The 16,391-nt window shown below is 33.7% G+C and overlaps 1 protein-coding gene across 2 annotated transcripts in view; it reads right to left on the bottom strand.

Moving 5' to 3' along the window:
* Positions 1-7,081: 7,081 nt before the first annotated feature.
* Positions 7,082-16,391, bottom strand: part of LOC113412923 (glypican-5-like) — a 355,203-nt gene continuing 345,893 nt past the window's right edge. For both annotated transcript variants that reach the window (XM_087964977.1, XM_087964976.1), the window contains one exon: positions 7,082-8,043. In XM_087964977.1, the coding sequence (XP_087821103.1) occupies positions 7,847-8,043 (197 nt within the window). In that variant the 3' untranslated portion in view covers positions 7,082-7,846. The remainder of the gene's footprint in view (positions 8,044-16,391) is intronic.

Below are 16,391 nucleotides of genomic sequence, written 5' to 3' on the forward strand. Positions count from 1 at the left end.
TTAAATTACTATTGGAGTAACTGGTGATTGAATATTTTGTTGAAAGAGAAAAATGTTGCTAAATACCAAACTTCAGACACATTAAAATGTCTTGGGATTCTTTTCAGAAACAGTTGAAATTTGTCCTATATTCAATTGTTAGTATGAAATATGAAAAAGCATAATCTATAGGTAAGAAGGATCATAGACTCATAGAAATGATATGTGCTATGAAAGTTATCAAGTGCAAAAATTCAATTAAAGGGTTCCCAACTGCTGGCTGCCTAGCTACTGCTTGAACTCATTCAAAGGTTATTAGGTATCTTACTCAGTTATAATACTTCAATTGCTGAAAATCTTCCTTCTACTATGATAGTTTTCTTTGCTTTCAAGTAAAATCAGCCTTCCTGCAATTTAAATATACTATTCCACGTCTTACCCTCATGAGGTCTTGAATATATTGACTTCTTTTTGTGTGACACTTCTTCAGGTGCTAGAAAACTGCTGCCATGTCTACCTACATTTTCTCTCTGTCTCTCCAAGTTAAACATAACCAACTGTCTTCATACAGGAGGTTGTTTCCAGGACCTTCAGTGGAACATATTGCTCATCTACCTATGAAAAACAAATTGGCTAGAGTAAGTTGATTATTCCACGAAGGAAGCTGACTAATCTTACATTCTGTTCAGGGACCACTTTCATTATGAGCACTCTGTTGGTTTCAGCCTAGCAAGATGAAATTGAAGATGGAGAGATATTTGCAAGGTTATCTGCAGGGTATAGTAAAAATATCAAGATAGCAGCTGTGACAGTGTGATTGAAGCATAGTCTGTTTTTCATGTATGCTACACATGACTCACATAAAAATCAGGCAAAGCCTTGATTAAACCATTATGGGTGCCATTTTGACTGTTTTCATTATACTCTGAAGAAAACCCTGTAAATCTATGCCTCTCTGTTGGCTCCCTTATTCGGCTTTTGACTTTTTTCCACAATTGGCTACAAAAAAGATGGAACAGATGTAGATCAAATGTCTAATTTGAGTCCTCTTCAAGTTAGGGCTTGGAAAAGGTTGGTGGGCATTAGGGAGTTTATGAACTTTCAGTTCCTTAATCTCTCCCATCTCATTTCTGTCCTTGAGTACAACAATTTGAACAGTTTTCCAGCTACATTAAAAAAAAATTCAGCCACAGAGGTTAATGAGGAACAAACACTGGCTGTGACATCATAAAAGAAATCTGAAAATCATATGGCTCCTAGCATGCTGTTTCTGACACCCTAAAATTGCATCCTAAGACATCAATGGAATGCATTTAAAATGAATTATGTTGCATGAGCTAATAAACTTATAAGACTTCTGGTAGTAATGTTTTATTAGTGTTTATTATTACAGAAATTATTGTAATTACAAATCATCACACTATTATAGTTCTTCAGAGTCTCTTTCTTCAATACAGCTATGACAATGGTTTTTGATTATTTTAAAACTTAAGATTCCATATGCAAAACACAACAAGTAAACAATACATAGTGCCTTTGTTCAGAACATGTCAGTATTTGAATAGATGGCAAACTTTCAGTATATAAAATATCAGTAATAGCATCAACAATATTTACAGGCCCAAATAAATTTCTGTGAAAAACAAAAGAAAGAAAACCACAGATATGCCTGTAGCCTGGTTGCAATGGTAATACAGTTAAGAGCTCTTCGTCCAATCAAGACCTATGAAGACATTTAGGAAAACTGAATGCAGAAAAATGCTCTGCTATTTTGATAGCAAAATAGCAGACCATTGAAATGAACTACTGATGTAAAGTTTTCTTCATAAAGTCCTCTTGATCAGTAATGTAGCATTTTTCTAGGATATTAATTGGCAATTCAAGATAGCAATTCAAAAAACTTTTTTCCTCACAATGAATCATAGATATATCTGTGTCACAGATTACTGCAATCTTCCCTTTTTTAATTCTGCAGACTTCTACTGCACATTTCTCAATGTCACCAGTCTTTTTCTGCCTGGCTGACTTAATATCTCCACTTTCAAGTGCTGATAATAATAATAAAAATCAAATGATTGTGAGTCTTTGTAGCCCTCCCTGTGCAAAATGCTATTTTAAAGTCCTTTCCTAAAGAGCTGGTCTTTAGGAAATAGAAATTCAAATCACAATGTGGCATAATTAAAATTAATACAATGCAAAATTTACATGAGTACAAATATTGACAGCAAAAGCATGTAATATTGAGCAGTGCCTATATCCATGGGATTATATCAAAATAAAAGATTCCAGCATTGGTGTAGGTGTGAAACAGCAAACATTTTACTTGACCACAGACACAAAAAGTGACTACATTTCTACCCAGGTATCACAGAGTTAAATAAAAAGAGACCAAATGATTTTGTTGATTAGGATTGGGAATGGTTTCCTGGAAAATGCATACCTTTTTAGTTGGATTTGACACACATGCCAGCACTATAAGTAAATGAGAACTATACAATCAATATGTGGTACTCTATTAATTTAATATACTCCTGAACTCAAGGCAAGTTTTGCACAATGGCCTCCATTGCAAAGAATCCTGAAGGCATAAATTCAGTTGTTCCCATGTATGCTTAGCATACTATTAGCTTTCTTTCCTCTGCCAGAGTTACATATAGCTGAACTGTTCAACCCAAATTAACAATTCACTTTAACTGGTTAGCTCCAGGATCATCCTAATTTTTTTCTGAGCTCTTTGAATCAACAGATAGAAGGAGAAGACAAGGAGGAAGAAGAGGAAGGTGACTATTTCCATGGAGGGGGTGATGAGGTTACTATGACATAATGACACAAATGCTGTGATTTTTATCCACTACAATGCATAAAATTGTATACTTCAGGGAAATCTACATTACGATAGATTAAATAAAATTTTAAGGCAACATTATTTAAGGTTTTTGGGCTCATGTTATATGTATGTCTTATAAAAAGCAAGGAGAAAAATTATCTCATGAGAATGTATATAAACATTTAACTTCTATTTGTTGACTTTAATCTGGAAAATAACTTATATTACAGTTATTAAAGGGGTAGTAATAATAAGAAACAGAATTATTTTGTAAACAGTACTCAAAGTAATGTATACATCAGCACAAACTCTTTTCAATCAACAGAATTACTGAAACATTTTTTCTTCCCCTATTTATACTGTTCAATAGTTAGAGGTCATGAATTTGATATCAGCTGAGGCTAGGAACATAGAATTCACTATGCCTTAAAGGGTTAGGGTCTTAAAGACTCTTGTTTTGAATTAATTTTAGATTTTGGATTCAGATTTCTGAATTTTAAAGATATTTGCTAATATCTTCTCTACAGTCATTTGCAGCTACTCTCTCATGCCAGCATACTGCTTATGAGTCTACATATTCAATCCTAAGAGACTTCTATCTCCTTGCCCAGACTACCATGGTACAAGAATGCATTGTATTGTATGCCCCTCTTAAATATAATGACATATTTTAGACAATAGCTAATAAAACCCAAGAGATCTTGATAAACTTAAGGAAGCAAAACTGCTTCCTGGCTTGTATTGGAACTGTTTAGAAACCTTTGATAGAAATATGGGACTAGGTTTAAATCTAGCAAAAGATATGGCCCAAACATTTTATGGAGTCAAATTGTTCCTTTTTCTATTTTCATGACAAAGTAGCTTACAGCTTTAGAACCTGACACAGAAAATGTTTTTAGATAAATGTTTTTATCTATAAAAAATCAGGAATAAGCAGAAACATATTCTATACCCTAATTGCATACTCATCTAAATGCACTCCTGCTAAGAATTTAAGACTAAATTTTGGAAGGAACAATTATGTTCATCCACCAGAATCATAGTATAGATAGGTATCTTGGCTCTAGACCTTTCTCCAATTCCACCACTCATTGATATTGTTACTATTTTGTTAACTTGTTTATAGTTTATTTATTCCAACTTTTGGTACAATATCCGAGGCAGCACTGCTAAGCCCATATTTCACTTAAAAGAATTTTAAAGTAATGTGGCCTATAGAAAATATTTGATGTTGTGACAGGATCATTATTTCTATTCTAGAAATTCATCACTTGTCCTGCTCTTCAAACAGGGCTTTAAAGACAGAAATATAGTCATGTATAATGTAAACAAGGTACATTGGAATTATTGTAGACCACAACAAGAACATTTAACATAGATATTTAAAAGCATTTCATGAGAAAATATCATGTTAGGTGAAGAGCATATTACATTATGTATTACTGCAAAAATTGTATAAAATACAGAGCACATTCCTTTTTTTGTTTCCTGGGTCCTCCAATTAAATATTTATCACCTGAATAGAGTTTCACACTGATTCTAATTAGGTGCACAGAAAGGGCACAGTGGACAAATTATATAGATCCTTGTAATAGATAAAGTGAGCAAATGTTAATTGCTTATACTATACAACACAATATTTTTTATCGTGGCAGTGTTATATGAAGTACAAATAGTATAACTGCATCTTACTGATTTAATAAGAGCGTGAAAGGTAATGATAAAATGCAAACTACATTAACATTGTCATATAAATTTAATGCATTGCCTGTGTAAAATAATAGTTGCTTTTCAATGGTATTTTGGTATACTTCATAAAATTGCCAGTTAATGTTGATCAGATATTATGTCATGTACTTTTCATTTAGTTCCTGTGAATTTGCGTTTTAGAAGAAAGCAGGAAACACCTACTGCAGATATGTAGTCAGAGGAGTACAGCATAAAAGTTGATGCAATCCTCCAACATATGAATTTTCATGGTTTTTTAAAATATACTCACTAAATTAGGCCTAAAGCTTAAAATATTCTCAAATGATTATGAGTGATTTTTCAATATGGATTTGAAATATTTTGGATATTTTCCAGAAAGAGAATTTAATATTCTATGCATTTGTTTAATACTACAAAAGAAATTTTCTGTCTAGAATCTGATATATGCCTAATAGGACTCTTGATATTTGTTGAGTGAGATTGATTTTCTTGGGTATTGTAAGGCTGTAGAGCTTAATTATAAGAGAGCATCTTACTCTCATCAATTTCCATTCATTCTCTCTCATCAAGATATTATTACTCCATGCATTAAGGTAAAATTACTTTTTTCAGACAGAATGGCTTGATGACTATGGAATTATTTTTTAAAAGCTATCTTCTTCTGACTTTTAAGATTCTGGCATGTATTGTCTCATATCTGTGATTCATCTCTGTGAGAATTTCATCAGCAGATGAGCATTCTTAAATTTCGTTTGAATGGAAGAGATTTTATATTATGAAATGGTTTTCTATATTCAATGGGACAAAGTATTTGATTTAGTTGGATTGTAACTTAATTTCTGAAAATAGCCCATCAATTATTAAAGCAGTGCTCTATCCTGCTATATAAGGTATATAAGGAAACCCCTAAAAGCAAGTAGAATAAAACATTATACAAAAAAAGAGGTGCCCGTCAGAACTCCAACAGCAATAAGGGTTGCCCATCCTGTTGTACTTTATGCTTTTGTCCTAAATGTATCAGATAGTACCTAGGATTAGTATACTAGACTGAGTATACATTTTATGTAGACCAAATGGTCAAGGTAATTTTTGTACACATGCATATCATACATGTAAATAAAAACATTTTTTACATTATACTATTTAAAACTGTACACAGAAATTATTTTACCATGAAAACAGCTTTTTAGTGATATGAATTACTGGCATTTTCAGTAAATATAAATTGGAATTCTTTGTAATGATTAATTCTGCTGAGGTGTAGTGTGTAGATTTTCAATGGTATTTTAAGGATTGAAGTTAAACTATTCATATTAGTCTTCTTCCATCTAATTAATAGCAGAATTGTAATTTCTTACCATACTATGAAACACATTAATTTTCTTGAAAGTGTAAAAAGACCCATTTACAAAACACATGGAAAATATTCTTCAAAATAAGTATTAGAGAGTAAATATTAAATAGCAGAAGGTATCATTATAAGTTGACATTTCTTTCATATTTTTATCTCATAGCATATCATCATAAACAGAAGATGCAGTTCAGATTTTTAAAAAATATTTTTTAGGATAAAAGGCAAATTTTTCCTGGTAGTTTGATGAAAATGATTGTAGTAGCAGCAGCAAAGAAAATGTATATTCATGTTCTGGATCACATTCCATATAGTATATACAAAAATGTATAAGAGAAAATTCCTGCAAACATCCATAAAACAGTGAGTTTGCTGGCATATAAATCCTAATAAACCCACTCATCTATTTATGAAGGGTATTTAGGAACAGATTAATTCCATGTCTTTTCTTTTGTTTGTCTTCTAATGTGGTGTCAAAGGGTAATTGATTGGGTGGAGCCAGAACCCTCAAACAAGTAAGGATTCCCTTTTATGGCATATCTATTTCTCTCTCTCCCCCCTCTCATATCTTTCCTCTTTTTGATCATCTTTTCTTTCTCATCCAGGCATCCAATGGCAGGAAGTGTACAAGTACTTATTTCCAAAGATCTGAATTGATGTCTTGCAGCAAGTTATTCTATTTACTTCATATGCTCTAACATGGAATTGAGCAATCCCTTTCAAGTTGAGGACATATTGCGCTTGGATGGTAAAGCAATGGACAGTTATAAAATGCAGTTGAGATAGAAATAAATATATTTTTAACTTTAACTTTAATGACTTGCAGTGGATAATTTTTAAATGGATAAGTTTATGCTAAATATTCCAAAAGACAATCAAATGGTTCCACCAAATTTTGGTGACAAATTACACCACCAAATTTTGTTATTGACTGAGGAACGAAGTCAAATAACTGCATCAAGTTTTGACAGCTGCATGCTACCACTGATTGCCCATCCTCGTAAAACCTCGTAAAACACCTGCATCAGAGCTTTTCTTTTAATACAACATAGGCAATAGATCAGATGAAGAATCTGTGCCCATACAGATGTTTCTGAACAGCAGTTGTCCGCATCCTTTATTGCTAACCATGCTGGCTAGTATTACAGTATAGAAGATTATAGCACAGGTTCCTCATTCTAGCTCTACAACATCAAGTCAATAACAAATTTTCACATGACCATCTAAAAGACTTATCTCTTTTTAATTCACCAGGTATTTGCAACATGACAAAATTGTAGATAACATAGTAAAGAAAAACATGAGCAGGGAAACTATTCTGTAGTGTTTTAAAATAAATTGGGAAGTAGTTCTATTTATTGCAGAATTGTTAAAAGAACTACTGTATAATGATGCATTAAAGATACCATATGCTTTCTACAATCTAATTAAAAGAAATAAAGAAATGCAAGCATGCTATGATTTCTTGACCAAAATTTGATCGAACTAGCAATTTTGTTTATAATATCCATAGATCCCTATAGATATAAATTATTGACATATAAATGAAATCCAATTATTTAAAGGAACATAAAAGATCAAGAAATCAACAGTCCAATATTTGACAAGTAAAAGAAAAAATGCCAACATATTAATGTCTAACTTTATGACATTCTTAGCTGTACCTATCACAATAACTTAACCTACTTAAATCTTCTGTCTTCATCCTTTTTCCATTTTGAGTAGTTGAGATGCTATGAAAACAAACAAACAAACCAAAAAAAAAAAAAAAAACCACCTCCAGACAGTGGAGACAATGTGTACAAATTGATGCTTGCTGGTAGCCAGTCCCAGACTAATACTTAGCAATTAAACTAACATATCACATAATATTAGAGCATAGAATTTAGAGACCAATTTAAGTTTGCTTTCACTTGGATAAGGCTGAAGGTTTATATGATGGTGCTCAGAAATTGCATAGTTGCTGCAATGTAATACAGCTATGACACAAAATGCCACAAAACTGCAAGGCTAGTAATTTTAAAGAACCAAGAACTTGATGCTTGAATACCCAGATTTCTGTCCCCTTTATAAATGGAAAATGTTTTTATTGTGGTTGTGGTTGTGGTTGTGGTATCCATCTTTTCCATTATTAGTATGGTTTCATTTTTGTCTCCTGATTTCACACTAAAAACATCTAAAAAGAAACACAAAGAAAACAATTGTTACTTATTTGGCAAACCATGTCAATAGTCACACATCTGAAAATAAGACCCGCAATATAATCTACTATTTATGTTCTCTCAATAATTTAATTCAATTTATAACCGGGTTCAGGCCTAAGATTGTTAGTAATCTGATAGTAAAAATAGAATCCATAATGACTTTCTGTTGAATAAACTGGAGTGTGAAATCTGTACATATATTGTAGAACAAAACACTCTATCTGGCCTGTGAATCAGAAAAAATAAAAGAATCCACTATATATCTTATAGATTTGTTTTTAAAGAATACATACAATAGTTTAATCATTGGCTTAATAACGATCTAATTAGCTAAAATTAATGGAACAGTCACATTGGCATTTGACTTTGTAACATATTCACATTTCAGTAATGATGGGATTTGATTTCACTGAATGCACTTCCAATTCAACTGATTGCAGGGCATTTTTACTCAATAAAATCAAATAAACATTACTAATTTAAAAAAAACCCAATCTCCCCCTCCAATTGGGCCATTTTTTCATTATTAACCTAAAATTTGGTCCTTTAAACTCCCTAAACCATCCAATTGGGTGGTCCCAACTATTTTCGTGACATCATGTCATCACCAGACCATACGTTGTTAATATTGTTATTCTTTCAGTGTTGCATTTAGTAACAATAGCTCTTTAACTGATTATTGAACATTAAGATGATAAATGATACAAAAAATAATTTTATGTAAGCTAAATTAGTGATGCCTTCACATCACTTATTGTTTTGATACGTTGTTAAATCAGGTTTCTATGTATCAGGAGAAATTGCCTGAGGTTGTAAGCTCTTTGTTCCACTATAGATTGAAAGACTGAAAGCTCCTCAGTGCTGGAAACATTCAGAAATTATAAAAAATATTAATACAATGTATATTCATCTAAACAGAAAGGGGATTGAAAAGGGGTGAATACAAAAAGCAAAATGGGAAGAGACAATAAAAGAAGAAAGGAAAGGAAAGAACAGAGGAAAAGGTAAAGGAAAAAAGAGAAGAGTATAAAAAAAGTTTGACCAATGGAAATGAGGTGAGCAGAAGAAATCTAAGGCAAACTGGGCAGCAGAGGCAAGTCATATTGCTCAGAAAAGCAAAATAGGGTAAGGGCATGAAAATAAATGAAAGTGGTAGCCTTGGAGATGATTGAATGATAAAGGAGGCAGGAATGGGAGGAGAACCATATTCTGTTCTTTTGCCTTGAGAGATGTCTAAATAGACCTATGTTGACAATATATTTACAATGGCTTTGAAAAATGTATGAGAACGAAGAGAGAGAGAACCATATTTTGCCTTTGTGATCTAAACTGAAAGGACTGCTATGACCCTTTTATGTCCTCAAAGAATAATGTTTCAATTAGCTTTCCTTGGAGATATTTTTCTCAGCTGCTGCCTTACTTCCATGAAATAGCATTCTCTGATATCTGAATGGCTCCTCCTAGACTGGGTTTCCATGAGCCCATTAAAACATGATTATTCCATCAGGCCTTGGGGTTAGAAAGTTTTGAGCTTGTTTTCTCCAATAGTGGAAAGTGGACTCAATTTATTAATATGATTCATAGTGCCAGTGTTATTTTTACATTATTTATATGCTTTGCTTTTTCTATATAGTTTTAACCTGACTTGGAATAGAGATATATGCTACCTGGAGTTGTTTGCAATTACAACTGACTAGAAACTCAGTAAAGCAAATATTTTAAATTGCTAAAACAGTAACAAAAATATGAGGTAGCAAGAATATAAAACACATCAGTAGAATTAAAACAGAAGTCTCATTGAACAGATTTAAAGTTTATTCTAATATTTAACTATCATCTCTGAGTTGGTTGCATAAGCTAATTTTTGTAACTGTGGCACCATAATAAGAGACTAGCAGTAGATCTGAGCCCTCTAGCAGATACATAAGGAAGAAAGTATTCCATCAAGTATTCATATCTTAAACCAAGGCTGGCTTTCTCTGTCATGACAAACATTGTGAATTTGATTGCTTGATATGAAAGAAACAATGGAATGATATGAATATAAACTCCTGCTAGATTGTCCAATTTCCCACTCCAGCATTTTCTCATTAGTGAACCTCAAAGTGAGATGTTCTGGAGCACATCACTAAATTCCACTGTTGAAATTACTAGTGCGTGAATTACGGCTACCAGTGAAACTCATCTGATTGCAGTGAAGTTGCGTAAGCCAGGAAAGTTTAAAATGTTAAGCTAAACAGTTAATTGCAGGATGGAAACAAGAACTAAAGGTTTCTGCCCCTGAGATATTAATTAGCTTGAGGAGAAGGATGGGTATGGGGTATAAGGCTGATAGCAGACAGAAGAATTTCCCCCATGAGGAGGTGACCCATTGAATTCAGTTATGGTAATCATGGTCTGGAAAGCAAACAGAGGGAAAAGGAAAAAGAAATAATTTGAATGTCTAGCCCAGAAAGAGGGAGAGAGAATGTTGCATGCAAAGACAGATAAACATATTTTCCAAGGAATTAAATGGTTGTGTAGAATGGAATTTTATAATTTATGTCTATTCTTTGTGACTCCTGAAAAACACCGCTATTGCTCCCACCCTGAAAATATCCTGTTTCTCCAAGAACAACAGGCAGCCCCACTTCTACCCAAAATAAAATTGGAACACACAAGACTTTTTACAGCTTCTCTGACAATTATCACCTAATTATATCTCCCATAGTAGTTAGAGATCATGTCTGGATTTTGACAAGATGTGTCCATTCCTCATGCCTATCTGAGAAGCTAGATTCCCTTTGACAAGCCAACCTTGTAGCTTTTTTATTGCAACTGCCAGCCACACAAAGGATACACTGTGTTTTCCACCATTTCTTTCTGGTATAAGAATGCACTCTTACTCTTTGTGCACCATTGTTATGTCACCTCCTAACCCTAACCCTATTTCAGGGGGAAATGGAGAAGATTTGAGGTAGAGTACATTCTAGACACCCAGCAAGCTTAACTATTAGGTTCATTTGAAAGCCATCTGGATACATAATGTTCGTAGGGATGCTGCAAGGAAATACACATATCCTTCTCCTTTGATCATTCCATTTGCATTTTCCCTGCAAATGAAAACTTTTGAACCAGCTGTTCAATGAAGTTTTAGCATTTGCCAGTAGTTTTGGATGCTGTGAAGGGAAGGTGGGAAAAAAAGAAATTATATGAGTGAAGAGAGAGACTATATCACACAAAAAGGAGGACAGTTCTGAAAATATGGAAATTGCTGCTAAGGGAGGGAGGGAAGGAAGGAAGGGAGGGAGGGAGGGAGGGAGGGAGGAAGGAAGGAAGGAAGGAAGGAAGGAAGGAAGGAAGGAAGGAAGGAAGGAAGGAAGGAAGGAAGGAAGGAAGGAAAAAAAAACCACAACCCCCACTGCCAGGAAATTTAGACTTGATGAACAATTCAGAAATGGTGTAAATCAGCTTAAAGGAAAGAAATAGAGATGAAGGAAAGGAAATAAACTGGAAGCAGAAGAGGAATAATCCAGCACTTCTAGGTACATTGGAAGGGAAAAAGTAGAAGAGGGGGCATTTTATAAGAAATAAGCTGAGATGGATAATTGCATAAACATTCAATGACTTCTTATTTTCTAGACCAGAGTTAATTACTATATTTTTTGCATTGTAAGATGCATCTAGGTTTAGAGAAGTAAAACAAGAAAAAAAAATCAGGTGGAGCCTGAGAGGACCACAGATAGGTGTTCTCTCATGTGCCAGCTTTGCCTATTGACTCCTGCACTGTGGAAAAGAGACAAAAGAAGTGGTCAATGCCAAAGACAGAAGACATGGAGTTCAGCACTGTAAAAGCACCCTGCTACTGCAGCCTGGCTTTTATTCACCAAAGGACTGGCACTGATGCATAGACATTTCTACCCTCTTTTTTTGGGGGAAAAGTGCATCTTATGGAGCAAAAAATACGGCAATTTATAGGAAGAGGATAGAGGAAAAAAAACTACATGTTTGTGCCATTTGGGGCAAAATAACCACTTGCTCATTGATACTGACAACAGACAATCAACCGCGCAGTATTCAGAGTTTCTGAGCCTTTTCATAACATCAACCTTTATTTGGAAAGACAATTGGCTTCTGTGATGTACATAATAATTGTGTAAGAGAATCAGATTGTACCATCCCTGTTTTTTAAAACTATAATGCAGTTCCAGGCATAATTCCTTGCACTAGTAATGAACTTTATTCAAAGGAAAAAAAATGGAGGAAATAAATATGTATGGGTGCAAATAATACTAAAAAAGATGGAACGCCTTATTATTGTAAATGACTTAAATGGATCCATGTCATGTGAAATTAAACCAATTCTCCAATTTACCACCCTTCCTGATTCCTTGGGGATATGTCCAGCAGATTGCTGTTTAATGTAGGGCTACAAAATATTTTTTTGAATTTTTTTTACTGTCATCTATTGTTTGTCTAGACCAGGGCCCCGCAAATTTGGCAACTTTAAGACAGCTGGAGAATTCTAAGAGTTGAAGTCTACAGGTCTTAAAGTTGTCAAATTTGGGGATCCCTGGTCTAGATTTTGGCAGCCCAGACCTGATAGCCCTATTTTAGTAGATTTTTTAAATTCTGAAATATTATTGTGTGATTAAACAGCTTTGTGATTATTCAAAATATTTGTATATCATTTCTCTATATAATAAAGGGTTGATGTTTAATTTTTGAGTCAGCAAGTCATGAAACCTTTCAGCGGTCATTCCAATTTCTATTGTTATCTACAACAGAGGGCATCTAGAGACTACCAAATTCTTACTGGACCATTTCAGCAGTCCTCCCTCCCTCTCTCCCTCCCTAACAGACCTGTGCTAGCCCGAGACATCTTTTATGAGAGTTTATATTTTGATTGCATAAACATTAGCACTTACACTAGAACTTTGAAAACACAGGAAAGGTTTAAAAATAAATCATGGGAATAGGTATTTTTCTGAAAGTACCTGGCCTTTCTTTCCATCACTGTCATGCTGTCAGCTGTGGTAAAGGCACTATTTCACCATCCTTTTATATCATCCTAGCCTGCTGACTTCAGCTCTCTAGAGCCCGCAGATTAAATAAAGACTTCACAAAGTTAAATCTATTCTTCTCTTTCACCTGACCATATCCAAGATTGTAACTTGATTTGCTGCTCTAAATTGGCTAGGATGGGAACTATTAATTCATTTATTCTTCTGATATTGACTTAAGCAAACATCTAAAGTAAAATTGAATGCTATCTGAAAAAAAGAGAAGAAAATGTAGGTGTGTTGGCATTTTAATAGCTTTTCCTTCAGTACTGCAACACTGCTTAATGCACTATATAACAAGCATTAAATAATACATCAGGAAAATCTGCTTTTAACCTTCCCAGGGAAAGATTCTCAGTGTTAGTTTTCTCTTTCACTGTAGTTTCACAGCAATTTCTTTTATGGCCTGCTGGCAATTAAAAGATAGACTAGATGTGCCAACAGGGCATTTTGTAAATCTCTGTTTAAAAATTAAATGCATGTTCTTTGATAAAGTACTGTTATTGTATAAAGCTATCTTTTCATTATAAAGCCTAAGCTTAGCAGGATTGCAATGTTTTACTTATCTTCCCTGGGAATTATTCCCAAGACACAAAGATAGACAAAAAAAAAAAAAAAAACAGAAAAGTGCAAAACAGCCTCCTCTTAAATATCAAACCTATTAGGAACAAATACCTGAGAGAATGTAATAGTGGTTCTCAGATACTCCCTAGGCTATAGTTGTAAATAACTTGAAATGCAATCATGAGCTATAATGCTGCTCCAATGGAAAGCATGAATTTGTAGGACTCTGAAAACAAACGGAGGTAACTCTCCCCAACAGAAGAGGAAAACTAGACAGATTTCACAAGGAGTGAATCTATTTGCACTTTTGCATCCGGTTTTATCATATGCTAATTCTATCTATATATTAAACAAATAATTCAAGCAGATCTCCTCAAAATAGGACTTCAATAGGCATTTTAATGCTTACTTTTTGTCAAAGTAAATATTTAAAACTGTGTGTTCTTCCCAAGTATTATTTAAAGCAGGCAAGTGAAAGGTAGCCTTAATGATGAGGTGCTTTATGCTGCAGCAGTGAAGCTGTATTACAATAGATGCTGCACTACTATTATTTCATTTTTATCACTTTGGGTACCACTAACTGAAATTGGTTTTACACCTCCAAACAATGATCTCTCAAAACAAGGTAATAACCATGGAATGTTTTTAAATAGCCCCAACCTATTTCCAAATCATGCATTATCTTGACATCATGACCACTACTAATCATTTTCAAATGTGGCTGGAACAGAAAATTGGGAAAAATGAAAGAGTCTGCTTCTTAGAATGAAAGTGGCAATTATAGAACCCTCAAACTGCCATGCCTGTAATATTCATTGTACAAGTCTGGGGTCCTAATGAATTCCTTTCTGATGAAGATTCGGTTGAGCTAGTCAATTGATATGTATTAATGCAATAGTATGCATGATTAATAGTTTATGGGTTTCTTCTGTTAATTGTTGATCAATTTTTGGAATAGAATAGAAACAGAACAGACTCAAGTCTCTATTCCCTGCCAGTGTATTGCTTTAGCCAACATATGGCAACAGTGAATTAAAAAAGAATCTAATAAACGGATACATATGTCTTGGTATGCCTGTAGAAACTAAGGAAAAATAGTGATTGTAGCACAGGTGTGGAAAACTCCAGAAATTTCTGCTCTATATTACTGTATGTTTTTACTTGTACGCCAATGAATCTCACTTCCACATTTCATTGAGATTTTAAAAAATATATAAAAGTCCAGACTAACAATAAATTTTCATTGTAAACATACAGATTAATCTCTCTTTTTTAGAAAACACAAGTGAATCTAAAGTTATTAATTATTGAACAAATTCATATGAGAAATTGATTTTATGTTTATTAATACTCTTTGTTTCAGTTGTTCTTCATAGTGTTTTTTTTCCTAAAATTATAAAATTATAACCAGTTGATACATATTTTTGAGTAAATGTTGCATGAATTGCTAAGATGGCACTGGACCAATTTATTTATTATAAGGCTCCCCATTTTATGTGCTACAATCCTGAATGGGTCACAAAATTAAAAACAGAAAAATGCAACAAAACCTCCCCAAAACCACTCTTCCCTAGATCCTCTTTTCATTTTCTCAATTACTGGATTAATCTCACTCTAACCCAATGACTGCAGAAATGGCAGTTCTTTAAGGCCTTCAAAAAAAAAAAAGTTATGTTTATATGAAAAATCAAATTCTATTCTCTGGCTCTTGCTGAAAATTACTCCAATATTTAAAAAAAACTATAAAAAAATCAAAACCCAGACATCCATATAATTCCTCTCAGAGTAGCATAGCTATGGAATAAAAAATAGTCTAAACTAACATTTTAAAACCTACATAAGGATGAAAAATCTGTGATAGGCTGTTATTGAAACAAATTATTGAGAAAACACAACATGGCAACCAATTCGACCATAAAAACACAGTTGATTAGAGTTATACTGAGAGAACCATATCAAAAATGTTTTGATATGTTTGTACATTTGAGGCATGACGCTTATCTATCAGAATACTTGTGATACTTTGTGAATGAACCTCAAGAGGTGTTAGCAGCTGGCACATCTTGTCTGATCTTAGAAACTAAGCAGGATTTGGCTGCTTAGCACTTTAATGTGAGAAAAGAAGAAGGAGACAGAGACAAACCACTTCCATATTGTTGCCAAGAAACTGGAGCATTATCAGGAATCAAGTTCAACTTGAGGGCATATCTGTCTAGTAAACAAATGACAGCACCAAGATGGGAACAGAGTAGAAGGTGCATTGTATAGGACAGCCTATAGGGCTGAAAATGCAAATATCTCTTAGGAGTTCCACTTCTCACCCAATCCTATTCCTAATATTTCTATCTACACACAAACACACACACACAAACACACGATCATTCAGTAGAGGAGATCCATAGGAAGCTGCAAATATGACATCAATTGAGATTTGTTTAGTTCTGCTTTAAAAAGTATAACTATTTATGATTTTGACTCCTAATAACCAAATGTGCATTTCTTTATTATTATTTAGTTATGGCCTCTATGGTCATGCATTTTATTGCATATAAATGAAAGTAGGCATATTGTTACATACATACATACCTTTATATATATGGTATTCAGCTTTGCTCGGGTATTTTCCCACGTCATTGTAGTTGTGCTTTTAAAGTTGTAGCAACGTTTCGGCAGAATCTCATCTGCCATCATCAGGCTTCTGTATTGTGTTCATC

This window comes from Notechis scutatus, chromosome 4, assembly GCF_049901735.1.
Source record: "Notechis scutatus isolate UNSWTSFEM ecotype Mainland chromosome 4, rNotScu1.2, whole genome shotgun sequence".
Taxonomy (NCBI): domain Eukaryota; kingdom Metazoa; phylum Chordata; class Lepidosauria; order Squamata; family Elapidae; genus Notechis; species Notechis scutatus.